The following is a 26,840-nucleotide window of genomic DNA, read 5'->3' as shown; positions in this document are numbered from 1 at the left end:
GAGAGGGGGACAGAGGATCCAAAGCAGGATCAACGCTGAAAGGCTGACAGCAATAAGCCCAACACGGGGCTTGAACTAATGAACCACGAGATCATGACCTGAGCTGAAGTAAGATGCTCAACTGACTGAGCCACCCAGATGACCCTTACCCGAATATTCTCAAAACCACCAATCCTGAATACAGTTTTTCTAAAACCAGAGTGGGAGCTGAATGAGAAAGCAGCAGTAGTGGGGTGCCTGGGTGTCTCAGGTGGTTAAGTGTCCAACTCCTGATTTCAGCTCAGGTCATGGTTTCAGGGTTTGAGGAGTTTGAGCCCTGTATGGGCTGAGGTGACAGTGTGGATCCTGCTTGAGATTCTCCTTATTTCTCTGCCTCTCCCCTGCTTGCACTCTCTTTCAAAATAAATAAACTTAAAAAAAAAAAGCAGCAGAATCTTTTTAAGGTGTATGCCTGGGGCTGGCCTAGTTGCAGCTGACTTAAGAATTAGATGGTTGGAAAGATTAACTGGATTCTTTGTTTTAATATTGCTAGGCTCCATGTCACAAAGATAAGTATCTTCCTATCTCTGATTCTCCCTATTCTCAAAGAGCTCACAATTTAAGATGTGGAAAAACAAAAAAATGCCATCATTTCAATACAACTGCCATAACAGAGGTATACCAAAAATGTTACTAAAGTCCAAAGAAAGGAATACCTAAATTGGGGGAAAAGCAGAGAATAGGAAGGACTACCCAAGGAGATTCCAGTGAAATCTGAATTGAAGACTTACAGAAAAATCAAGGGATCATGAAGAAAATGAGGAGAGGAGAGGTGGGTGGGAAGGATCTGAGCAAGGGTAGAACACTGCAGTCCAAGCAGAAGAGACAAAATGTACACAGACACGGAAGCATGAAAAAGCAAATCATTCACGATAAGACAGAGAATGCCAATTAGGCAGATAACCAGATGAGGAAAAATCTTTTATGTCATGCTAAGGTGGCATCTGGACTTTGTCTTATGGAATCCTGTTTTTATAACTGTTTTCAGGCAGGTTTTAGTGGAATCTTTTGCCTTTAAAAAAAGAAGTTGAGACACAACTCACAAATAATGTACTAGTTTCAAGTGTACAACATAGTAATCCAGCATTTTTATATACTGTCAAATGAACAGCACATTAAGTCTAGTTAGCATCCATCAGCACACATAAATTACAAATTTCCTTCTCTTGTGATGAGAACTTTTAAGATCTACTCTCTTAGCAACTTTCAAATATACAGTGATTAAAATAGTCAGCATACTGTACATTACATCCCCAGGACTTATTATGTAACTGGAAGCTTTTATCTTTGGACCACCTTCACTGATTCACCCACCCCTTCACCTCCCACTTCTGACAACTACCAATCTGTTCTAGGACGGTTTTTTTTTTGGGGGGGGGGTAAGCTTTCATACATAAGTGAGATCACACAGTATTTCTTTTGCTTAGCATAATGCCCTCAAGGTCAATCCATGTTACAAATGGCAAGATTTCATTCTTATGGGTGAATAATATTCCATTAAATATACATATACCACATTTCCTTCATCCATCAATTGACACTTAGGTTGCTTTAGGTCTTGACTATTGTAAATAATGCCGCAATGAACAGGGAGGAGAGAAGGGTGTATGTATCTCTGTGAGCTTACAATTCCTAATGAAATCTTATAAAATTCATGATCACTGCAAAAATACCCAACACCTGGTACATAACTGGCACTCACAGAGTTGCAAATTAACTGAATTCAATTTAACAATACAATTCAGGTTGAATCCTCCTTGAAAAGCCCTCACAAAGACCCAAAGGAAATTATTCCTATATTACTAAGCCTCCTCTTAGAAACAGCATAAAAATACTGCTACAACATAAAAGTGGTTACTGAAGAAAAAGCAAATACCTACTAGTATTTAAAAACAGCAAAAAGAGTTTCGCATCCTCCTTTAAAAACTCTAATAATATCCCAGAGATCAACCCCTATCATTACCTAATTTATCTGTTGGAAGTACCATAATTTAACTACAAATCTTCCTCAACTTATAATGGGGTTATATCCTGATAAACCCATTTAGTTGAAAATACTGTATGTCCAAAATGCACTAAATACACCTAACCCACTGAACATCAATCACAACTTAGCCTAGCCTACCTTAAACATGCTTAGAATACTTATGTATTAGCTTAAAGTTGGGCAAAATGTAACAGAAAGCCTATTTTAAAGTGTTGGGTATCTCATATAATTTACTGAACACTACACTGAAAGTGAGTAACAGAATGGTTTTAAGTGCATCGGTTGTTTACCCTTGTCATTACAGGATCACAGGCTGACTGGGAGCTGCAGCTCAATGCCTCTGCCCAGCATCACCAACATGTATTGCACGGTGCCAGCCCAACACGAGGTCAAAATTCAAAATTCGAAGTATGGATTCTACTGAACACATACCGCTTTTGCACCATTGTAAAATAGTACAATCATAAGTCAAACCATCAACAGCTGGAGACCTGTAGGTCCTTTCTCAGGGATAAATTGGTTCCAATTTTTTCTACTGTACACAGGAATAACTAAAGAGACAAGAAAGCACCTGGTAACTTCTTTACTCTGGGGAAAGAGGAGAAGGAAGGGGTGACCGTCAGATCTTTGAGAAACAAACAGGTTTCATGGGATAAGATCATTTGGATTTGGAAATGCTTAGTATGAGGTGCCTGTGGAACGAATGCCAAGTAGAAAGCTCCGCAGATCTTGAACTCAGGAAACTGGTATGAGCTGGAGCTGTGACCGTCAAAATTGCATCTGAAGCTAGTTTTCTGTTGTGTTGAAGTGTACTTTCTATCAAAGATCAATCCCTTTTCATCTTGTACTTTAGTCCCTTCTCAAAGTCTTTGTTCTCTCCCCACTCCCAACAATACCTCCCTCTCTACTAGATCATTCCTGACAGTATGTAAACATGTTCTGTATCTTCCATTTTATACAAAATATTCTCCCTAAATTCAAATTTCCGTTTTTCTGCTCCACTTCATAATCAAATCTCTAGAGGCTGCCACCAATTCTTTCTCTTATTCACTCCTCTTCCAAATCCAATCTGGCTTCTGCTGCTTCTTTACAACTGCTTTCATCAAGGTTACTTAAAATCTCCATGTTACCAAATCCAAGGGATATATGTCTGTTTTCATTTGACTAGACCTCTCAACATTTGGCAACTGACTACTCCCTTCCTTCCTGAAATAGTGTCTCCAAAACTTCCATTTCATCACACACTACTGGTTTTCCTCCTGTCTCATCCATTCATTCAACAAATGATTAGGGAATATCTACTATATGAGAGACACTTTTTTTGGTGCCTGGGACATGCTAGTGAATGAGAGACCAAATCCCTGCCTGTGAGGAACTTCTATTCTGTGGAGGTGGGAGAGATGAGCAATAAATGCAAAAAATAATTATGTTAGAAGGTAATTAGAAAAAGAGCAGAATAAGAAGTGATCAGGGTGTGTGTAAGGAGATGGGTTGTAAAGTTGAACAAGGAGGTCATCATAGGTAGTGTTGTTCTTGGTTTATTTCTTTAAAAATTTTTTCTTAACATTTATTTTTGAGAGAGTGAGTGCGCACGCATGAGTAAGCAAGCGGGGGAGGGGCACACAGAGGGGGACAGAGCATCTGAAGCAGACTCTAAGCTTGGATAGAGCTGTCAGCACAGAGCTGAATGCAGGGTTTGAACTCGTGAACTGTGAGATCATAACCTGAACTGAAGTCAGACCCTTAACCAACTGAGCCACCCAGGCGCCCCTTTGCTGTTGTAATTAAAATCCAAGTTAGTTAACATATAGTGCAATGATGATTTCAGGAATAAAATTTAGTGATGCATCACTTACATAGAACACTTAGTGCTCATTCCAACAAGTGCCCTCCTTTTACTTAAAAAATTTTTTAATGTTTATTTTTGTTTTTAATTTTTTTTTTCAACGTTTATTTATTTTTGGGACAGAGAGAGACAGAGCATGAACGGAGGAGGGGCAGAGAGAGAGGGAGACACAGAATCGGAAACAGGCTCCAGGCTCTGAGCCCTCAGCCCAGAGCCCGACGCGGGGCTCGAACTCACAGACCGCGAGATCGTGACCTGGCTGAAGTTGGACGCTTAACCGACTGCGCCACCCAGGTGCCCCTAATGTTTATTTTTGAAAGAGAGAGAGAGAGAGAGAGAGAGAGAGCGCGCACGCATGAGCACACAGGGGAGGGGGCAGAGAGAGAGGGAGACACAGAATCTGAAGCAGGCTCCAACCTATCAGCATACAGCTGGACACAGGGCTCAAATTCACAAACAGTGAGATCATAACCTGAGCCAAAGTCAGACACTTAACCAAATGAGTGATCCAGGTGCCAACAAATGCCCTCCTTAATGCCCATCACCCATTTAGCCCATCCCTCCACCCAACACCCCTCCACCAACTCTGTTTGTTCTATGGTTTGTCTCCCTGTTTTTATCTTGTTTTGCTTTCCTTTCCCTATGTTCATCTGTTTTACTTCTTAAATTCCACATGAGTGAAATCATTTATTTGTCTCTGACTTATTTTGCTTAGCATAATACACTCTAGTTTCACCCACATTGTTACGAATGGCAAGATTTCATTCTTTTTGATCGCTGAGTAATATTTCACACACTACATCTTCTTTATCCATTCGTCAGTTGATGGACTTTTAGGCTCTTTTCATAATTGGCCTGTTATCAAAAGCGCTGCTATAACCATAGGTATTGCTGTGATGGTAATATTTGATCAAAGACTTGAAAGAACAGCCAACAGTAAGGCCAGAGTGACTGGAGCTGAGTGAGAAAGCAGTAGCAAAGTAGGAGATGAGGTCAGAATTAATGAGGGCCAGAAAGACGGGCTTGAGGACCACTCTAAGAATCTGGTGGCAATTGTGAGAGTAATTAGGGCATATTCTGGGTACTCTGAAGGTAGAAGCAGTATAGTTTCTTCATGGATTGGATGTGGGGTGAGGGTAGGGGTAAAAAGGTGAGAGAGAGAGGAGTCGTGGATGATGTTAAGGTTTTTGAACTGAGAAACAGAGGGGTGGAGCTGGCATCAACTCAGATGAGGAAGGCTACAGACAAAACAGGTCTCTGGCAGAAGAGGAGTTCAAGTCTTGGACAGTCCTATCCAGCTGAGGCCTTCTTGCTTCCTCCACCCAATTTCTAAATGTCAGCATTCCTCAAGATTCAGTTCTCTATCCTCTTTTCCCTTCCTAGGTGATCTCATCTACTCCTACAGCATTAAGTACCAACTACATACATAACCTCCAAATTTAAATCTCCAGTGTAGCTAGACTTTTCACTTGAATTACAGACAATTTACTGGACATATCTCTACCTGGATATTTCAAAGGCATCTCAAACTTAACATGTTCCAGAACTTCTCTTCATTTCCAATCACCCTGCCCCGACCCAATCACTATTGTCTCCAGCCTGTATTATTACAACAGTCTCCTAATTGGGCCCCTCACTCTACTTCTGTCCCAAGGGAGCTTTTGAAAACAATCATCATCGGAGCACCTGGGTGGTTCAGCTGGTTGACTTCAGCTCAGGTCATGATCTCATGGTTTGTGGCTTCGAGCCCTGCACCGGGCTCTGGGCTGACAGCTCAGAGCCTAGAGCCTAGAGCCTAGAGCCTAGAGCCTGGAGCCCGGTTCAGGTTCTGTCTGTCTTTCTCCCTCTCCCTCTGTGCCCCTTCCCCACTTGTGCTCTCTCTCTTTCCCAAAAATAAACTTAAAAAACAAAATAAAATCATCATTAGTAAGTTACTTAAATTTACCTAAATTATTTAAATATGTACCAACATTACATTATCATTATATCATCAGTGATATGATACTTTAAAATAGTTCACTGGCTAAATGTACTACATTTAAATTCTTGATTACTTCTGTTCCTGAAATGTAATAAAAGTTTGAGTAATTGGGGAAAAAAAAAAAGCTCACTGGCTTCCCACTGATGCTCACAGAATAAAATTTAATCACTGTGCTGTGTCCTGCAAGGCCTGTTGCATGAAAACTGGCTCTTACCTACTTCTCTTAAGTACATTTCATACCTCTCTATGCTTTCTGAGCTATGATCCAGCTTTTTTTCTGTTTCAAGTGTGCCAACATTACTTCAGGGACTTGGTACATGCTGCCCTTCTGCTTGGACTGCTCCTCCCCTGTTTTCTGCATTTCTCACTACGCACGGTAGCCGTCACTCACTATTCATTCCTCCTAGTGTCTATTCTGTTCAAATATCACCACGTTAAGGAGGCCATCCCTGACCATCCTATCTAAAGCAGTCCATTCTACCCACCAGTGTTACTTTCTATCTTAACATTCTTTATTTGGTCTCCCCCTTTTCTCTAGTAGAACGCAACCTGCGGAGAAATGGAGATTTTTTTTTTTCTTGGTTGTTCATGGCAATAACCTCTGGCACTTACTAAAATCTGGATTTACCATTTAGTCATCTTCTGGACTCTTAAGTTCCATAAAAGGCAGGAGCCATGTCTTTTAGTTTATTATTACTTTCCCGGTGTCCTTCACACTGTGTGGCACACAGCAATTTGTTGATATTTGCTGAATTACTATGAGAAAAGGAGCCTAAGAAGTAAAATTAAGAATAGATGGCACTGCAGAACCCAAGAGGGAAAATTTTAAGGAGGAAAAGGCCAAATATCTTGCCACTATGTTCTGACTTTAGTCTTCCTTATCTCTGCCTGAGCGTTGTCGATCTTACTGTCCTCTCCAAGTAAGCCATCCACAGTTGCCCCAATTAATAGTTCTGCTTTCCCAGCCATTCAGCACCCACCTGGAGGAAATGCTTTTATAAAAGAATTCTTAAACTGGAGAGTAACAGAAAAGGAATCAGAACAAAGACAAATTAGTCAAAGTATCTCTTCTTAGGGAAAGCTACGTGATGTGCCCAAGCACTTTTAGAAGGAGGATCACTATTTCTTCAATGGTAATCAGCACATCTGAAGTAATCAAAATGGTAATTCACAGGCTAACTTCTCAAAAAAGAAACAGCTTTAGTTGAACATGTACTTATTACAAGATATTGTGTCAATTATGAAGGTATCTATCCCAAAGGACTGGTGATCTAGCTGAAGACGGGTCAAGTAGTAGCCTTCTGTTAAAATATCATTTGGGAATTGAAGAAGGTTGCTTAAAACCAGCTAAAGAGACTCAATACTGACATGTATGACTAAATACTAAAACTGAAGTTTTAGCTGGGGAAGAAACAGGGGTGGAATGGGTCAAGTTATTATACCTACACAGTTACCAACAGTCCAAGACACAGATGACTGTTCAGTAACTTTGTATTAACATGATTCTCTAGCCATTAGGATGACTAAAACCTGTCAGGAGGCTGACAGCAGATACAGGCACTTTTTACAAGTCACATTTTAATGACTATACTATGTGGGTAGAGATCATGTTGCTATCCTAAAAGAGTAGATGAGGACTCTCAGCTTTTGAATGCCTGAAGCCACTTCCTTGGCATGGGGGGAGGGAGGGGGGAGTTAGAGGGGGGTCAGTAGGTAGCTATTTCAAATTCTAAGTATTTTATTGTTGGGAGTTTGGCAAAATCTTTAGATTTAAGATGCTTCCCGAACTCTGAGGGCTAATCCTTGATGAAATCTTCATTCATATGGTCTCAAGAACAGTTCAAAGTCTTCTTTTAAGTACTCAGTTCTTAAAAAAAAAAAAAAAAAAGAAAAAAAAAAGCATTTCAGGATATATAGGATATATTCTGATAATGCTCTCACTGGCCAGGTAAAACCTGAGAAGGTATATCCTTAGAGTTAGTGCCAATCTCTAAATCCCAAGGATCTCATTGGCAGTCATGGCTGCTCAGGATACACTGGATACAATGCAGTCTATTTTATAATTATGGGACAGCACTCATCTTCAAACACTGCTCTACATTTGAGAACACTGATGAAATCAGGGGCGCCTGGGTGGCTGAATTGGTTAAGCGTCCAATTCTTGATTTTGGCTCAGGTCATGATCTCACGGTTCATGAGTTCCAACCTTGTGTCAGGCTCTGTGCTGGATTGGGATTCTCTCCCTACCCCCTCCCTCTCAAAACAAATAAACATTAAAAAAAAAAAAAGAAAGAAAGAAAATACTGATGAAATCATACTTGAGCTTGAATTCACTAAAAAGCACTGACAGTGAAACAAAGCAGACTTATTTGTAAAGTGAATTTACTGATCAATAAACTGTGTCACCTAATGGTAGGTATTGTAATCTGTTCATTTCTGTTCACTGGCCAAAGCCAGTATCTAGCATAAAACAGGACTTAATAAACATCTGTTTAGTGCAATGTTTAATACTTTGTTGGAACAGTAAGCAAATGACCCTCACAGAGAGTATGGAGTTGATGATTTGTGGCTATTAAGAAATCCAGTCAGTTTCTTTCTTGTCAAATTTCACCACTATCTAGGTGCTGTCAGTCTCGGAACTATTGCCAACTCTACTGTCAGAGCAGTATTCTCAATACTACTGTATTGTTAACAGTATCTTATTTTGCTCCCATACTAAAATATGCTTTCAGTGAAAGGCTTCCAAAGTTTTTGGAATGGTTTTCCACGGTATTGTGGAAATCACAATAGAAATCAATTTGGATGTTTAGGAATATTCACCAAAAGCCACCACCTCTCCTTCCTTTTACAGTCCGAAGGTGGGATGGGCCATTGATATAACCAGTCCAATACAAAATGATAATGCTGTCCCTGTGTCCTGCTAGTCTAAAGGTAGGCTGGTCTCTTGTAGGACTTTGCCAGAAGGAAAAGCTCAGAAACAGAAAATGTCAACAAGGCCATGAAACTGAGAAGGCTGTTGTGGTCTGAGAGTTGGGAATGTATAATCAAGCGGCCTTCAGCTTTGACTTATATAGCCAGGACTCTTACCAAATTTTTCTGAGGAATATCATTTTAAACCTCTCATTTACTATTAACTTTACTAACATCCGGAAACGTATTTTCCACATATATTTTAGAATGAAGAATACAGGGAAAAAGGCTTTGCCTAGCTCAACTTAGGACAGATATACTACCTCTCTGGTCAGACTAGGAGAAACTTGGAAAAGAATGCCATAGCCTTTGGATTGATCAAATCCTGATAATCTGAATGGGGAAGTACTGAAACAAGTACTCCAAACTATTGTTATTGAAGTCAATCTCTAAGTCTAGCAAGATCTGAAGAAAGAAGTACAGCTCAAGTCTTCAGAATATACTGGGAGATCTGGTAAGTCAAGAAAGGATTCTAAGGTGGTTTTTTTTTGTTTGTTTTATTTTGTGGGGAGAGAGAGAGAAAGAGAGAGAGAGAGAGAATATCTTAAGCTGGACTTGATTCCACAACTCTGGGATCATGACCTGAGCCAAAAATCAAAGTTGGATGTTTAACCGACTGAGCCAACCAGGCGCCCCAAAGATTCTAAATTCTTTTTTAAAAATGCTTATTTATTCATTTCAAGAGAGAGAATCCCAAACAGGCTCCACACTGCCATCAAGGAACTTGATGTGGGGCTTAATTGCATGAACTGTGAGATCGTGACTTGAGCCAAAATCAAGAGTTGCACACAACCAACTGAGCCACCCAGGGGTTCCCTGAATTCTTATATAGACTGGTCTTTATTTCAGATTTGGGTTTTTTACTGATATAGGATTTAATCATCTCCCACAGCAAAAACCAATGCTGGAAACAATCTATAATTCTAGTCCTAGAGGTGCCTGGGTGGCTCAGTTGGTTGAGCATCCGACTTTAGCTCAGGTCATGATCTCACAGTTCATGAGTTTGAGCCCCACATTAGGCCCTGCGCTGACAGCTCAGAGCCTGGAGCCTGCTTCAGATTCTGTGTCTCCCTCTCTCTCTGCCCCTCCCCTGCTCACACTCAGTCTCTCTCTGTCTCTCAAAAATAAAAAACTTAAAAAAATTCTAGTCCTAGGTAAGGAATATGGGTATATCTTGTGTATCTCCCATAATTATGGCATTGGCCTACAGCCAAGAATAGGAAATGCTATTGAAATGTTTTTGGAGGTCTTCAACAGCACCGTTTTGGGAAAGGATATGAATGGCAATCACAAAAGCTATTATATCTTTGGTAGCTGAGCTGTTAAAACCTTCAATTGGGGGTAAACATTCCACTTTCTTATACCAATCCAGATTCTGACCTGTTGGTCCAGTTGCCCACCTTTATGCAGGAATCCTTTCCACATTTCTGAAAGATGCCAATCCAACCACTGTTTGGACACTTGCAGCCAATTCCACAGTTAAACAGATTGTTAAAGTCAGTCTGACTCCTTGTAACCTTTCACCTACTGACCCCGGTTTTGATTGCCCAAGCCACTTAAGTCATATCCAATATCCATTTCACTCTTCTACTTGTCTTCTACATATGTGAAGACAGTAACATTCTGTCTAACACTGTCTAACCTTAGTCTTCTTTCATCCCTAAAGTAACTCTAGTTTTCGTATCTGTTGCTTTTATAATAATTTCCAGATGCTCTAATTCCACTACCCTCCTCTGAATAAAAAACCAAACTGAACCAAAAAAATAAAACAACCCTTTGCAATTCACTCCACTGAATATAAGAAGTGAAATTGAGTCTGACTAGTCCAATGTAGATGGCTGAGAAGCACACAACTGCAGAACAAGTGATACCTTGTTTAGCTAGAACTCCACAATGCAAGCTCTTTTCAACTTGTCATTCTCCAACAACATACAACTATGTACCTCATCTCTTCCCATCATTTCTACACCTGAATTCTTTAAACCTAATAAATGATTTTACATATTTCTCTACTGAATGATACCTCTCCGCACACCCCAAAGACCGAAGTCATGGAATGCTATCCCCACCCCCAACCCCATCCTAAGATTCTACAGCACGCTATGTACTTCTTTGGCTGTGACAGACAACAACATGACTTTTTCCTAAAGTTTCTGTCCCTCTTCTTCATCTTTCAGAAATAAATTCAGAGAACCAATCTCCTTTACTGAAAACTGCTGTTTTCTAGGGGATTCCACTGTCAAGAATTTCAGGTGTTACTGCTTTTAGCAAAATTAGAGCTGCAGTCTCCCTACCGTCAACTTGCCGCTACAAGTTTTGCGATGCATTACAAAAAAAATCATTCATATCCTTTGTGTGTGGTGGGGGACTGAAGAGGAAACAATTTTTCTCATAAGAAATGGCTTCTTAAAGAGTATTTATCTAGCGGAAATGCAATCTAGTTTAATAATAAAAAGCACCTAATAGGAAAAAAGTTCCTATTTATGTTATTTTCCATTAACAGAAGAACTTAACTCCTTTGGGGTTAGCAATTTATTCTTTATAGCTAAATATTTTAGACCCTTAACCGACTGAGCCATACCAAATTTTTCTAAACTGTTCTTCTATCATGATTCATTTCCTTGGTCTGCAGAGATCTCTCATTCCTATTCCCTGGACATCAAAACAGAAAGAAAAAAACATGTCCCCTTCCCCCTTTAATTGGCTTAAAAGTATATATATATATATATATTTCTGGGCTCCTGGATAGTTCAGTTGATTAAGCTACACATAATTCCAGCTCATGATCTCAGCTCAGGTCCTGATCTCAGGGTTGTGAGTTCAAGCCCCTCATTGGGCTCTGTGCTGGGCACGAAGCCTACTGAAAACAAAACAAAACATTTTTCCCCTTTGTACCTTACTCTATAATGTACAAACACAAGAAACTACTTGGTCAGGCAGTTACATAGTCCCCACACCTACAATGAACTTCCAACGGCATGTTTACATGCATATCAACATGACTGACAGCTATCTACAAGAGATTATTAAATGTATTTTCCATATGTAAGAGTAAATGCAGCTAAATGCATTTATTTAAAAATTAAAACAGGTTCTGGGGTGTCTGGGCAGCTCAGTCAGTTAAGTGTCCAACTCTTAATGTTTGGCACAGGTCACAGTCTCACGGTTGATGGGATCTAGCACGAAGCCTGCTTGAGATTCTCTCTGTCCCTACCCTGTTTATGCTCTTTCTCTCTCTCTCTCAAAATAAATATAAACTTAAAAACAAAAAACATATTTTCTCATTAGTAACTCAGATTGAATTTACAAAACTAATTTTTAAATAAGTTTCTCATATGCCTGGGTTTAAATGCAGGGCTTTTAATGCTCTGATTTAATGTACACCATTCACAATTTTTATTTTATTATTCTCCCTTTGTACCTTAAATTCTTAGTCATGTGACCTGTACCAGATAATTTGGGTAAATAGTGAGATAGATTGGTTCCTAAAACAAGTTTTTTTACTTCAGTCTGAGTCACATGAAATCTATGTAAAAAAGTACTTCGAAATGTTGGGACAGAACCGAGGGTGGGACTGTGGGGGAGGAACAAGGTCAATAAGAAAAGCTAATCCCATAATCTCTAAATACTACTATTTTCAGACATGAACTCATTAATACACCAGATTCTTGAAAGGTAGCAACTAAGATCTTGCTTGGTTATTTTTATCCCACAGATCAAGTAAACAGAATCTAAGTAACACTACCCTTTGGATTACTTATCAGTTGGTTATGAGTTTGCCAAATCAGTTGCTTAAATGTTGACTACATGGCCAAATGAGACAACCCAAATTAGCTGAGAAAAGACTAAAATTTTAGGCAAAATGGCAAACAGGTGAGATCTGACTTCAGTGGCTTTCCCCCTTTCCTTTCTGCTGCCCACAGGCTGTTTCTAGTTCTCCCACCATTCCTTCCTCTTTTTTTTTTTTTTAAATTTTTTTTTTTTTAACGTTTATTTATTTTTTGAGACAGAGACAGAGCATGAACGGGGGAGGGTCAGAGAGAGAGGGAGACACAGAATCGGAAACAGGCTCCAGGCTCTGAGCGGTCAGCACAGAGCCCGACGCGGGGCTCGAACTCACGGAGTGTGAGATCGTGACCTGAGCCGAAGTCGGCCGCTTAACCGACTGAGCCACCCAGGCGCCCCGATTCCTTCCTCTTAAAAAGGCTCCCCAATAGGAATCCAACAAAGTTGTACCTGATATAGAAAGCATTACCTCCTAGTAGTATTTAGATTTTAAAACAGGGCAAGTTAAAGCAAACAAATCAAGTAAAAGCAATTCTCTGTGAACAAGGAAATTTTTCTTACAGTCTTTCTCGCTCATCATGCCTACTCTAAAAGAAGGGAATGCTTTAAAACTCATCCTTCTGCTTTTTTCAAAATTATGTAATACAAAATAAAAAAAAAAACCAAGATTATCCTAGGTACGAGAACCCACTCCCATTTTCAATCATGCATGGCTCACCTGAGGATATATAATCTTTCCTCGAAGCGAACAGTTTAAATGCTTTATGGAAATAAACTGTCTCATTTCTAGTTCTTTTAAATTCTTCAATTAAACCTAGTACACTTTTAAAGCCAACCTAGTAAATAAGAAAAAGTAATTCAAACAATCTAAACTCAGAATGAGGCGAGGTTAGTCCCAACTTCAGTTCTAGATGCAAGCTCAAGTACCTGTACCATCTTTCCCCTCATCCTCCCACTGTCCACCCCAACTTGTGAGTGTTAATGTAGCAGCCACTACCCACCCGCACCCAGCCCAAGTCAGATCTCAGGTTTCCCAAACTTGACTATTTCCAGTTCTAGCCTCTCCAGAAACTTGCTAATGATTGACGACCCTGATAAACCCATTAACACTAACGTGTCAACGGCTAATTAAGCTACTCCTCCTGAATTACATCCTCACATTTTACAAAGGCCTTTAAGAAGACCTTTACCCAAATGATTGGTAAGAGCTGTAGTGGAACTTGCAAGAACGACAGATTTTGGAAGATCACTGGCCTTTCAAATCACAAAGTCTACTAGGTCCCCTACTCTTTCTTGTGTCTGGAAGCCTTTGAGAGTAGCAAGACCGGAAGTTGGTACAGGTATTGTTGATACAAAACAAAGCAAAAAAAAAAAAAAAAAAAAAAAATTCCAGGGAGTGGGACACGCTCGCCCCCTAGCCCCAAGTCCTCGCCTCCGTCCCCAATCGGCGAGAGCGAGACGACCAGCACCGGAGTCCTACGAGGAAAAGCAGAGGACCACCGTGTCTGCTTTCAGGCCTGAGAGCCCGGGTGCGCAGGTGGGGCGAGGCGAGGAGGCATTGGTCCCGGTTACCTGCGGCGAAGTGGAGCGGCGTGGATTTCCTGCCCGCCGTGTCGCGGCTGTTCACCTTCTCGGGGGTCACTAGCCTCTTGACTCGCTCCACGTCCCCGTTGCGGCACGCCTCGAACAGCTCGCGGGCAGCCGGCTCCACAGCCTCGGCCGCCGCGCCCGCGCAGGCCGCGCCCCCGCCGGCGCAGCGGCGGCCCGACATGATCCTGGCCGCCGCCGCCGCCGCCAGCAGCAGCGCCAGCAACGGCAGCAGGAGCCCCGGCCCTGCGAGCAAGAGGGCGAGGCCCCCCGGAGGAGACGCGCTCAGGGCCCGGGCCGCTGGGCTCCCTACTGTCACCGGGGTCGGCGCAGTCCCATGGCCGCGCTGCCGCGCGCCCCTCGCTTGGCCCCGCGACCCCCGGGTGCCCCGCGGCGGCGGCAGAGGCAGCACGAACCCGCCGTTCGAGCCCCGAAGCGACGCGGCGGCGGAAGCTGGCAAGGCCCCTCCTGCCAGCTCCGCTGAGCCCTGGGAGGGCACGTGACGTGGTGCCGCGCTTGCGCAGTGGTCCGAGACCGGCCCGGCAGGTTTCTGCGAGCCGGGCGGCGCGGAGGGGTTTGTGGGAAATGCGAGGCGAGGACCTTTGGCGGCGAGAGGAGAAGGGGCTTCGTCCCACCGCCATCTTTGCAGTGGGTTTTGCTGAAGTCGAATGGTTCTGTTTCTTGCCTTTTTTTTTTTTTTAAAGGCATGGTTTTCCTGAGCTGAATTTCCTTATTGTTGTACACTGAAAAGAGCGCTTGAAAGGTTTTCCCGATCTTGCATATTTTTTTTTAGAATTCCTAGTCTCCACTTTTCAGTTTCCACAATCCCTTTCTCCTGGGGGTGGGGTGGGGGCGGGGGATTTCTTTTCTGTTTACTGTCTCTTCCCTTCCCCTACAACTGCTGTTTTGTTGCTTCTCGTAAGTCACTTCTCGAAAACGAATGAGTTGCTTTCCACTTCATGGGAAGTTTGGATGAGCTGCCCCAAGTTCATTTAAAGGAAATTAGGAGAGCGATGAAAGTTTGTTCCTATTCTAAATTATTGAGAGGGATGGCTCTGATTAATCACTCTTGCTATCGTTATTAGCTCAGAACTAACGGACCCATACATATATCAATATTGTACTGATTTGAATGAGGTGTGGATACACTGGGTGTACGGATGGCTGACAAAGTTTAATGATTTGCGGTGTATATGTAGACCACAGAAGCAAGAAAACCACAGAGATAATTGTCACGGTTGAGGTAGTGATCTAGCCAGGCGCCTGGGTGTCTTAGTCGGTTGAGCCTCTAAGTTTGGGTCATGATCCCAGGGTCGTGGGATAGAGCCCTGCCTGGGGGGGAGGGGGGGCGGGTCTTTGCTCTTTGCTGATAGCACAGAGCCTGCTTGGGATTCTCTCTCCCTCTCTCTTTCAAAACTAAGAGGAAAAAAATGGTGGTGATCTAGCTATTTATCATTCCCTACTCCCTGCCCTGGCCTCTGGGAACTTTTGAAAGTTAAGATATGCTTACATGAAATGATACATGTTGACCTTTGGCATGCTGACAGGCATTTTCCCCCCTGTGGTCTTTAACTTCTTAACCTGTTTTTCAGGAAATTCAGTTTCTACTGGGTTGATTCACTACTGTGCAAGAAGACAGAGAATATGCACTTTTAGGAAGGAACCTTTTTATACATATGTAAATTATATAATTACATATAAATAATATATTTAGTATAAATTTAAATTATGTTGCATATTAATAAAATGAACATCCATGAATACATCTAAGACCTATGACACCAATACTATTGCATCTTTTTTTCCCCGTTTCATCCACCTGCCAAATGTATTCCTAATTTTATTATTCCCTATTTACTGATTTGTTCTTATTAATCCCTTCCCATGTGTGTATCTCTCAACAACATATTGTTCAGTTTTACTCGTTTGGAAGCTTTATAAAAACGTCAGTCTTGGGGCACCTGGGTGGCATATTCGGCTAGGCAGCCGACTCTTGATCTCGGCTCAGGTCATCATCTCACTGTTTGTGGCCCCACATCAGGCTCTGCGCTGATGGCTCCGAGCCTGCTTGGGATTCGATCTCTCCTTCCCTCTGCCCCTCCCTTGCTTGTGCTCTCTTTCTCAGAATAAATAAACTTAAAAAAATTTAAAAAACAAAAATAAAAAAATGTCAGTCTTTGTGGTGTTTTTTTCACTTAAGGATAAGTCTCATGCATGCATTTTCATTGCTTTATAGAGTTGCCTTGTAGGAACACACCACAAATTTACAATTTTATGGGCCACTAGGTTTGCTTCCGATTTTTGTTACTATGAACATTCTTATACATTCTCTTGGTATGCGTGTGCAAGAATTAATGAGGTTTCCAAACTTTTTCACCATTACTCATAGTGTAAGAAATGCAATTAGTGTCTTCCACCAGTAAACATACGTATATAAAACAAAAGTTTCACAAAATAATAAAACAACATTTACTTCTCCAGGGCTAATTGTGACTCTTAGTAAATGGATTACAGAACTCACAAATGAGTGTGGACTCAAGGTTTAAAAAGCACTGCAGGAACCAACTACCTAGGACTGGAATTACTGAATCTTAGGGAAAATGAATTCACTTTACAAGGTAATGCCAAATTGTCCTTCAAAAGAGATTGTTAATAATTTACATGCCCCCCAGCAGCATGTTTTTTAAAAGTCCCTGTCTCATCAATTCTTAGTATTGTCAGATTAACTTTTCCAATAAATATAGTGGATGTAAATGGTATCTCAAAAAGGTCTTAGCATTTTTAAAAACCGAATGATCATTAGGAAAATGCAAATCAAAACCACAGTGGGATACTACTGCACATCCATCAGGATGACTACTATCAAAAAGCCAGAAAATAATAAGGGCTGGTGAGGATGTAAAGAAATTTTATAAGTCTTGTGCACTGTTGGTGGGACTATAAAATGGTGCACCTACTGGGGAAAACAGTGTGGTGTTTCCTCAAAAAATTTAAAATCACACTACCATATGATCCAGTAATGCCTCTTGCGTATATACAGAAGAATCGAAAGCAGGCTCTCTAAGAGATATTTGCACGCCCATGTTCACAGCAGCATTATTCACAATAGCCAGGAGGTAGAAACAACGTACGTGTTCACAGCAGATGAATGGATAAACAAAATGTGGTATATATGTACCATAGAATATTATTCCATCTTTTAAAAAAGAAGGAATTCCTGTCATATGCTGTAACATGGATGAAGCTTGAGGACAAGTGAAATAAGCTGGTAACAAAAAGGATAAACACTGTATGATCCCATTTATATAAAGTGGACTAGTTTGTTAGGGTTGCTGTAAGGTATTTTTTCTATACCTTAGAAAAAATAAGTAGAAAATATAATTTTAAAGTCTATTGTGGACAATTTCAAACATGCACAAAAATAAGGAGAATAGTATAATGAACTCCCATGTATCTATTACCCAGGTTCAACACTTGTCACTATTTTGCCATTCTTCTTTTAGCTCTTCCTCATTTGTAAAATAAACTATTTAAAATGATTTTTATTAACTTTTAAACAAACGAAACATCATGTCACTTTACCAGTAAATATTCAAATATAAGTTTGTAATACATAAAGGTCTTACTTTCTTTTACCATAATGAATACCATTTAAACATATTAACCTAACCAAATTCACATCAATACCTTAATATCATCTAATATTCAGCCCGTATTAAAATGTCTCCAAGTGCTTTAAAAAATTTTTTTACAGTAGTTTGATAAGCCATATTTTTAAAAAAGTTGCTACTTATGATAGCAATAAAACTAGAATGTGCAAGACCTGTATGAAGGAAACTATAAAACTTTATTGAAATTCACTAAAAAAGACCTAAATAAATGGAGAGATATGCCATGTCCAAGGGTGGGAGGACTCAATATCATTAACATAGCAATTCTTCCCAGATTGATCCATAAATTCAATGCAAGTCTCATCAAAATCCCAATGGGGTTTTCAAGGAACTCGAGATAGATCCTAAAACGTATATGGGAGACCAAACCTAAAAAAAAAAAAAAAAAAAAAAAAAAAGCAAAGAAGAGTTAGGTATGAGGTTTGCCCTACCTGATATCAAAATTTATTACCAAGTTGTACTAAGATAGTATTGGAGGATGTGTTACGATGTAGTGGAGGAGGAATACCTAAATCAATCAATGGAATGAAATATAGTCCAGAAATAGACTCATGAATACATGGAGGCTTGATGTGGCCCTGCAGCTCTCATCTGAAAGGTGGGAGTTCTTAATGAATGGTGACAGGACAATGCAAATATACTTAACGCTTCTGTACTGTACACATAAAAATGAGTAAGATGATGTAAAAATGCAAATAAAGTTGTGTATCTCTTCATATGTTTACAGTCTATTTGTATTTACTCTTCATTAAATGTTTACTTATATCTTTAGCCCATTTTTCTGTTGGGTTGTTTGCCTTCTACTACTGAGCTCTGGGCATTCTTTATACATTCTGGATACTAACCCTTCGTCAGTGTTGAAACTACCTCCTCCCAGTTTGTGGCTTGCTTGTTTACTTTCCCAAAGAAAAGACGTCTCAATTTTAATATAGTTGAATTATGAATATTTTCATCTACTTTGTGTCCCTGTGTGTGTTTAAGAAAATTTCCCTTATCCTAGGATGGAAAACACATCCTTTATTTTCTCCTAGAAGTGAAAATTTTTGCCTTTTACATGTAAGTGTCCTTAATCCTTCTGGACTTGATTTTGGAGTACGGTATGAGATAGGTATTCAATATCCTTAATTTTTTTTCATAGAGCAAATTGATTGTTGATATTTAGACTTAGTACTGCCATGCATTAAGGTGGCTTTAGGCTTACTAAGTGACCTCTGCTCAAGTGTGATGTTGCAGGAGCTTGGGAAGGAGACAGCCACTGCAAAATGATTTAGTGAGGAAGCTTTGGCTTGGTATTTAACTTGCTACCTAATGGGAACTGATTATATGCGCATTTACTTTTCATCTGTGTATTCCTTTGAATTCCTCTGATTAAATAGGGATGGTATTTTGACTTTTCAATGTCTATGTATTTTCAGCTATTTTATGTTCGCCAGAGACAAAAAATCCGGCACATTTTGTTATTGCTAAAGCCGATAGAAATACATCCTCATCATACTTTGTAAAAACAAAACCAAAAACAAAGCACACACAAAAAACTTCTGTATTTTTTCTTTTCCCAAAATGTTTGTTGCCGAAAGTTTGAAAAATGGAGGTCAGCAAAAGAGAAAAATACATCAGCAAAGGTTAACACACACATACTTATGTTAATGTTTGTGTCACAACTTGAGTTCTTTGGGAAGCTGATTCTGAGACAGAGATTAACGTGCAAGACATTTATTAGTCAGTGGTCTTTATTGGGGAGGTGAATGAAACAGGATTGGGTAGAGGGAGAAAGTTGAACTGAGATGCAGTCCCAATCAACCAACCTGATGACAAAGTCTGCATCTGGAATGGCCCTTCAAAACTATCCCAAGTTCCATGGGGAACAGATACTTATATCTCCTGCACTGATCAGTTACTGGATATGAGCTACCTTTGGAAGGAGGTATGATCTTGGGCCATTTTTCTTCAGGCCAAACAATGCCCAAAGAAAGCTGAGAGCTGAGGGCTGCTTTCCTGCAGCACTTCCAGCGGCTGAGGGAAGAAGTCCTCCATTTCTGGAGAGGGGTCTCAGTGGCAAATGCAGCATTTACCACGTACAGCTACAGACCATTGAGTTAATCATAGAACACAGTTCACAGCTGCTATGGACTGAATGGGTCTCCACCAAAACTCATATGTCGAAGCCCTGATCCCCAGTGTAAAGGTTTTTGGATGTGGAGCCTTTGGGAGGTAATTAGGCCATGAGTCCTCACAATGGGATTAGTGCCCTCAGAAGAAACATGAGATGATGTCTCCGCCATGTGAAGATCCAGCAAGAAGGCGGCCATCTGCAAACCAAAAGGAGGGCTTTCACTGGACGTGAATTTGCTGGCCCCAGCATCCAGAGCTGTGAGAAATACTTCTTATTTTGCATATTTATTTTTCTCATTTGTTTCTGGACAAAATAGTCCAATGATAAGTTCTATAATTTAAATGTATATTTTGTCATAGGACACACTAATTACAGTTGGGATTTAGAGACCATCATATACCTGATTTAAGAAAAACGATTGGGGTGCCTAGGTGGTTCAGTGGGTTAAGCATCTGACTTTTGATCTTGCCTCAGGTCATGATCTCAGGGTTAGTGAGTTAGAGCTCTATGCTGACAGCTCGGACCCTGCTTGGGATTCTCTTTCTCTCTCTGCCCCTACCCTGCTTCTGCTCATGCATGCACTCAATCTCTCTCTCTCTCTCTCTCTCTCTCTCTCAATAATAATTAAAAAAAGATAAACTCTCTTATTCAGCGGTTTAGCTTCCCAAGTGATAATCAATAGCTTTAATGGAGGGGGAGCCCTAAAACTCTGTGGTTAGAACTTCTACTTTTATAAATAAAAGTAGATAGAGTATGATCTACTCTATAAATTTTATAAATTTATAAATTTTATAAATTTTATAAATTTATTATTTTATAAATAAAAGTAGATAGAGTATGATAGAGTAACTTATGGCAGAATAATGCATCCTTTAAGAATAACTAGAGAGGTTGAATTAAAAAAAAATCTTGGGGGCGCCTGCATGGCTCAGTCGGTTGAGCATCTGACTTCGGCTCAGGTCACGATCTTGCGGGTTGTGAGTTCAAGCCCCACGTCAGGCTCTGTGCTGCTGACAGCTCAGGGCCTGGAGCCCACTCTGGATTCTGTGTCTCCCTCTCTCTCTCTGCCCCTCCCCCGCTCATGTTCTGTCTCTCCCTGTCAAAAATAAATAAACATTTTAAAAAATTAAAAAAAAAAATCTTGAGTCTAGGGATGCTGCTAAGGCAACTTAGAACTTGAGAGGTCAAAATTCTGATCAGGGGAAAACCATGGAGAGCTGAGCTAACATCCTGCAGTTGTGTTTTTTCCATGGGGAATTTCACAATTATGGATTGAAGGAATGTGGCTGAAAACCCATAAAATTCTTGGGGAAAGGGCCGCTGCTGGAAGGCAGAGAAACCATCAGAGCTTTTGGTGATCCTGTGGATCTAAAGAGACTGAAGCCTGGCCAGGCAGAAAACTGATCCCCATTGGTTAGTTTTTTTCCAAGCTATTTTGATCAATTCTGAACCTGCGAAGTATAGGAGGCAAGAAGCTGGGCAGAGGCTTTCTGAAAAGCAGAGTGGAGATTGTGGCCATCTCAGGCTACTAAAGTATCAAGGATTAGGCTTCAAGACAGGTCTGTAGAGTTCCAACCTACAGTCTGGGCAGTTCCCTGAGGTTCTGCCTCCATGACCTGTGGGAATGATGAAGGGGTAGAAAAAGCCTTTAGGAAAACTGCAGCCCGATATTGAGTCATTTCATTCCTGAGTAGATTAAGGTGATCAGCCCTAACTCTGCCTGCCTAGCAGAGTAAATGGAGAACATTCCTTGGAGATTCCCTCATCATCCAGAGCTTCTGTAAATTTTCAAACAATATCTGACTGTCAATCAAGAGGTATCAAGCATACCAAGGAACAGTACGAAATGACCAAGAACACAAGAGAAAGCTCAGACAGGTGATTCAGAATTATAGATATCAGCCAAATTTTAAGCATAACTTTGATGAATAGATATAAGAAAATAGAGAAAAAGAAGGAGAAAATAGATTAAGAAAAAGAGAATCTCAGCAGACACAAATGGGACATAGTGAACAGGTCTGACATATAGGTAAATTGAAGATCCAGCAGACTAAGAGAAAAAGGGAAAGCAGGGGCGCCTGGGTGGCTCAGTGGGTTAAGCGGCCGACTTCGGCTCAGGTCATGATTTCACAGCTCGTGAGTTTGAGCCCCACGTCGGGCTCTGTGCTGACAGCTCGGAGCCTGGAGCCTGCTTCAGATTCTGTGTCTCCCTCTCTCTCTGCCCCTCCCTTGCTTGTGCTCTGTCTCTCTCTGTCTCTCAAAAATGAATAAATGTAAAAAAAAATTTTTTTTAAATATGTAGAATTAATATACAATAACAATGACACAAAAGGCAGGAAATGGTAAATGGAGTTGAAGTGTTCTAAAGTCCTGGATGTGAGGGTGATCTGGCTGCGACATCTGTCACCCCATTGATCGCCAGGGTTGATTCGGCTGATCTGGCTGGCTAGGTGGGTGTCCCCTTCCTCCCTCACCGCTCCATGTGCATCCCTCCCGAAGCTGTGCGCTGGGTCCAAGAGGATGACCTTCCCCGATAGAGGAGGACATTCTTCGGTCAAGGGTATAGGAGTAGGTGCACTCTCCTGCTAGAACCTCCAAACAAGCTCTCAAGGTCCATTTGTAGGAGAACGTAGGGTAGTCAAGCTTCCAAGATTCCAGACACATCCAAATGAGGCACTGCACGTGGCAGTCTGCCTTTCTTTAAAAAAAAAAAAAAAAGTGTTCTAAAGTCCTAACATTGCCAGGGAAGTACTAAAAGTAATAATTAATTTAAGGCTGTGTAGTGGCTTAAATTGTGTTCTTCCAAAAAGATACAGGGAAATTTGTAGCTTTAAGTTATTTTGAAAGAGAGAATGAGAGAGTGCAAGCTGGGGAGAGAGGCAGAAAGAGGGAAGGGGAGAGAGAAAGAAAGAAAGAAAGAGAGAGAGAGAGAGAGAGAGAGAATTCCAAGCAGGCTCCACACTGCCTGCAAGCAGGCAGATGTGGAATGTGGGGCTCGAACCCATGAACCATGAGATCATGACCTGAGCAGAGACCAAGAGTCAGACACTGAACCAACTGAGCCACACAGGTGCCCCAGAAATCTATAGTTGGAAATGAAAGACTGAAAATGAAGTATTTAAATATTCATCTTGAGAATTTAGAAAAACAACAGCAAGGTACATCTATAAAAGTAGGAGGAAGTAATTGAAGATGTGAACAGAAATTAATTCAATAGAGAGCAAATGCACAGTAGAGAAAAATGACAGGCACAAAAGTTGGGTCTTTGAAAAGACTAGTAAATTTGAGAGATCTCTAGCAAAGTAAGTCAGGGAAAAAAGATAGAGAAAGCACAAAATTCCGATATCAGTAATAAAAAGAGGCCATTGCTATAGATTATACAGGCATTAAAATATAATAAGATGATACATACAGCACAGAGTGTATAGTCAGTCACATATCAACTAAATACGTTGATTCTGAAATTAAAAACTTTCTCATGAAGAAGTCTTCAGTCCCACATGGCCTTATGGGTAAATCCTTTCAAATATTTCAGGAACAAATGACATCAATTTTATACAACTCCTCCAGAGAAAAGAAAAAGATGAAACACTTCCAATTCATTTTAAACATAACTTCTGGTACCAAAGCTTGAAAAGGACATTAAGAAATGAAATGAAAATTGGCCTATCTCTTCTAAGAAGAGATATGCAGGGGCATCCGGGTGGCTCAGTCGGTTAAGCGGGTGACTCTTGAATTTAGGTCAGATCACGATATCATGGTGGTGGGACTGAGCTCCGAGTCGAACCCTGTACTGGGTGTGGAACCTGCTTAAGATTCTCTCTCTCCCTCTCCCTCTGCCCTTCCCCTGCTTGTGCACACATTTGCATGCTTTCTTCCTCTCTCTCTCAAAAAAAGAAGAGATATGCAGAAATTCAAAACAAAATATTAGTAAATTTGATTGATCAATGTGTACCTAGGATGATGTATAATGACCAAACTGACTTTTGTTGAAGTTGGTTTGACATTTGAAAATTACCAGTGTAACTCACCATATTAACAGAAAAAAGAAGAAACTCATGATCGTCTCAGTAGATGCAGAAAAAAACATTTGATCATGCAAAAACCATTCGTGATAATTTTTTTAATGTTTATTTATTTTTGAGAGAGAGAGAGAGAGAGAGACAGAGTATGAGCAGGGGAGGGGCAGAGAGAGAGAGAGGGAGAGGGAGAGAGAGACAGAATCCTAAGCAATCTCCAGGCTCTGAGCTGTCAGCACAGTTTGAGCTGGGCTCAAACTCACGAGTGTGAGATCATGATCTGAGCTGAAGTTGGACGCTTAACCGACTGAGCCACCCAGGTGCAATAAAACCATTCATGATAAAAACTCTTAGCAAATTTAGAGTAGAAGGAATTTCTTTTATCTGACAAGGAATATCTGCAAAAAACCTATGGAAAATGTAATATTCAAGAGTGAATTATTTACAAACCCTCCCTTGAGATGGGCAGTGAGACACGGTTACCTTTTTTTTTTTAAAGGTTTATTTTTGAGAGAGAGAGCGAACACGCAAGCGGGGGAGGGGCAGAGAGAGAAGGAGACACAGAATCCGAAGCAGGCTCCAGGCTCTGAACTGAGCTGTCAGCACAGAGCCCCACACGAGTGGGGTTCGAACCCGCAAATGGTGAGATCATGTCCTGAGCTGAAGTTGGACGCTTAACCAGCTGAGCCACCCAGGCGCCCCGACAAGGTTACCTTTTATTACCACTGCTACTCAGTACCATACTAGAGGTCCCAGGCAGCCCAAAAAAGGAAAAGGAAGAACGGAACACATTAATCTCAGATGTCATGATTGTGTATGTAGAACATCCAAAAGTGTTCATGAATTATTAAAACTAAATTTAAGCAAGGTTGTAGGATACATGTAGGATACATGATCGAAATGTAAAAATCAACTTGTATTTTTATCTACCAGTCACAAACAGCAGCAAATGAAATTTAAAAAGATGAAATCTCCAATTGCATCAAAAACATCACATACCTGGCAATAGATATAATAAAAGTTGGGCAAGACCATCACACCAAAGAACTACAAATCATTATTGAGAGAAACTAAAGACGATCAAATTAACAGAAGTCAGAGGAGGTGAAAGAGGAGTCACAGGAAGTTGGAACAACTGCAGGCCCCACGCGGTTCCCAGGTCAACAAGGGGAGCCGTGAGGTAAGAGAGAGAAGGGACAACGTGTACCAGCTAGAACAGTGCCTGCTGCGGAGCTCTAAACATGAAAATCATGGCTGCTGCGTCGCTTCTGCCCTCCAAATCTCAGGGTGGGGGAGAAGAAAAGTAGGGACACCTGGGTGGTGCAGTCGGTTGAGCGTCCAACTTCAGCTCAGGTCATGATCCCACGGTTCATGAGTTCGAGTCCCTCGTCAGGCTCTGTGCTGACAGCTCAGAGCCTGGAACCTACTTCGGATTCTGTCTCTCTCTCTCTGCCCTTCCCCTGCTCGTACTCTCTCTCTCTCTCTTTCTCAGATAAATAAACATAAAATTTTTTTTTAAAGAATTATTTCTACTAATCAAATAACAAGTCATTAAATACTAATAATACATAACAAAGCATTTAAAGGGAAGAAACAATCTCATTGATAACCAGAGGAGAAACTGTGTAGCACATGATAAATTCTACTCAGTAGATTATATTTTAATTTAAAAATAGTATCACTTGGAGAAAAGATATAAAACAAATGCCAACTATAAATAGCAATAGCCAATTGCTTCTCCCAAATGTGCAAAATTTTTAGAACCAACAAGTACTTTAAAAATTAAAAAAATTATTTAATTTAATTTACTTATTCTTTTAATGTTTTTATTTATTTTTGAGAGAGAGAGACAGAGCATGAGCGGGGGGGTGGGGGGGGGTGGGGAGAGGCAGAGAGAGAGGGAGACACAGGATTCGAAGCAGGTTCCAGGCTCTGAGCTGTCAGCACAGAGCCTCATATGGGGCTCAAACTCACAAACCATGAGATCATGACCTGAGCCGAAGTCGTACACCCAACCAACTGAGCCACCCAGGAGCCCCTAAAAAAATAATTAATGTTTATTCATTTATTTTGAGAGAGAGAGAGAATCCCAAGCTTGCTCCGTGTTGTTAGCACAGAATCAGATGTGGGGCTCAATCCCACAAACTGTGAAATCATGTCCTGATCTGAAATCAAGAGTCAGATGCTTAACCGACTGAGCCACTCAGGTGCCCAACAGGTATTTTTTGTTCTGAGACTATGAACGACAATTACAAGAGATAATTTTTTATATATGTCTTTCAGTCTTTCTTCTGGGAGAAAGTCCTTATTTCTTCAAGAATATTTTCAGGTGCTGTTTAAGGCAACAAACCAGAGAATGGTAAAGAAGTCCCAAAGGTCTAATGCACAGTACAGTGACCAGAAACAGCAATATTGTTTTACCATCATCAAACTTGCTATGAGACTAGAACTTAACTATCCCACTTAAATGACAAACACGTAACATGATAGAGGTGCTAATTATCACTACAGTCATATTACAGCATATGAATGTAACAGATTAACGTGTTGACGCCTTAAATTGACACAGTTATAGGTCAAATATGTTTCAACCCAAAAAAGAAAATAACAAAGAAAAATTTCAACTTGAAACACGATTTCTCTTCTGTTTTTAAAAAGCACATTATATTTGCATTTATTGGCTTTTTTCACAGTGGGGGCTAAAAAAATGGACTCACAGACAGAAGGTTTGTATAAGTATACTCACCTCTCTGAAAGTCAGGCTTTATAACTTGTAAATTGCCACAAACTGGCATAGCTCTTACAGTTCTTGGTAAAGACCGCCATCTAGTGGAAACAGTT

The 26,840-nt window shown here is 40.7% G+C and overlaps 1 protein-coding gene and 1 long non-coding RNA gene across 6 annotated transcripts in view; one reads left to right on the top strand and one right to left on the bottom strand.

Annotated features, from left to right (window-relative positions):
• Window positions 1–14,682, bottom strand: part of TNKS2 (tankyrase 2) — a 68,272-nt gene extending 53,590 nt beyond the window's left edge. For 2 of the 3 annotated variants that reach the window (XM_086680359.1, XM_086680358.1), the window contains exon 1: window positions 14,182–14,682. In XM_086680359.1, the coding sequence (XP_086536485.1) occupies window positions 14,182–14,380 (199 nt within the window). In that variant the 5' untranslated portion in view covers window positions 14,381–14,682. The remainder of the gene's footprint in view (window positions 1–14,181) is intronic. The other variant, XM_086680357.1, reaches the window with a different exon arrangement.
• A 111-nt stretch (window positions 14,683–14,793) lies between these two features.
• LOC147576071 (uncharacterized) lies at window positions 14,794–26,448 on the top strand. 3 transcript variants are annotated; one of them, XR_015241727.1, is made up of 4 exons: window positions 14,794–14,959; window positions 15,789–15,874; window positions 16,678–16,814; window positions 24,933–25,155. It is a non-coding gene; the product is annotated as an uncharacterized LOC147576071 (long non-coding RNA). The 3 variants fall into 3 exon arrangements; XR_015241726.1 differs by lacking the exon at window positions 24,933–25,155 and adding an exon at window positions 26,283–26,448 and having other exon boundaries at window positions 14,794–15,874; XR_015241725.1 differs by having other exon boundaries at window positions 14,794–15,874.
• Window positions 26,449–26,840: the final 392 nt, after the last annotated feature.

This window comes from Puma concolor, chromosome D2 (genome assembly GCF_028749965.1).
Source record: "Puma concolor isolate L17-30 chromosome D2, mPumCon1.1.hap2, whole genome shotgun sequence".
Lineage (NCBI taxonomy): Eukaryota > Metazoa > Chordata > Mammalia > Carnivora > Felidae > Puma > Puma concolor.
Note: the sequence above shows the minus strand (reverse complement) of the source record. Positions and strands in the feature narration are given on the sequence as shown.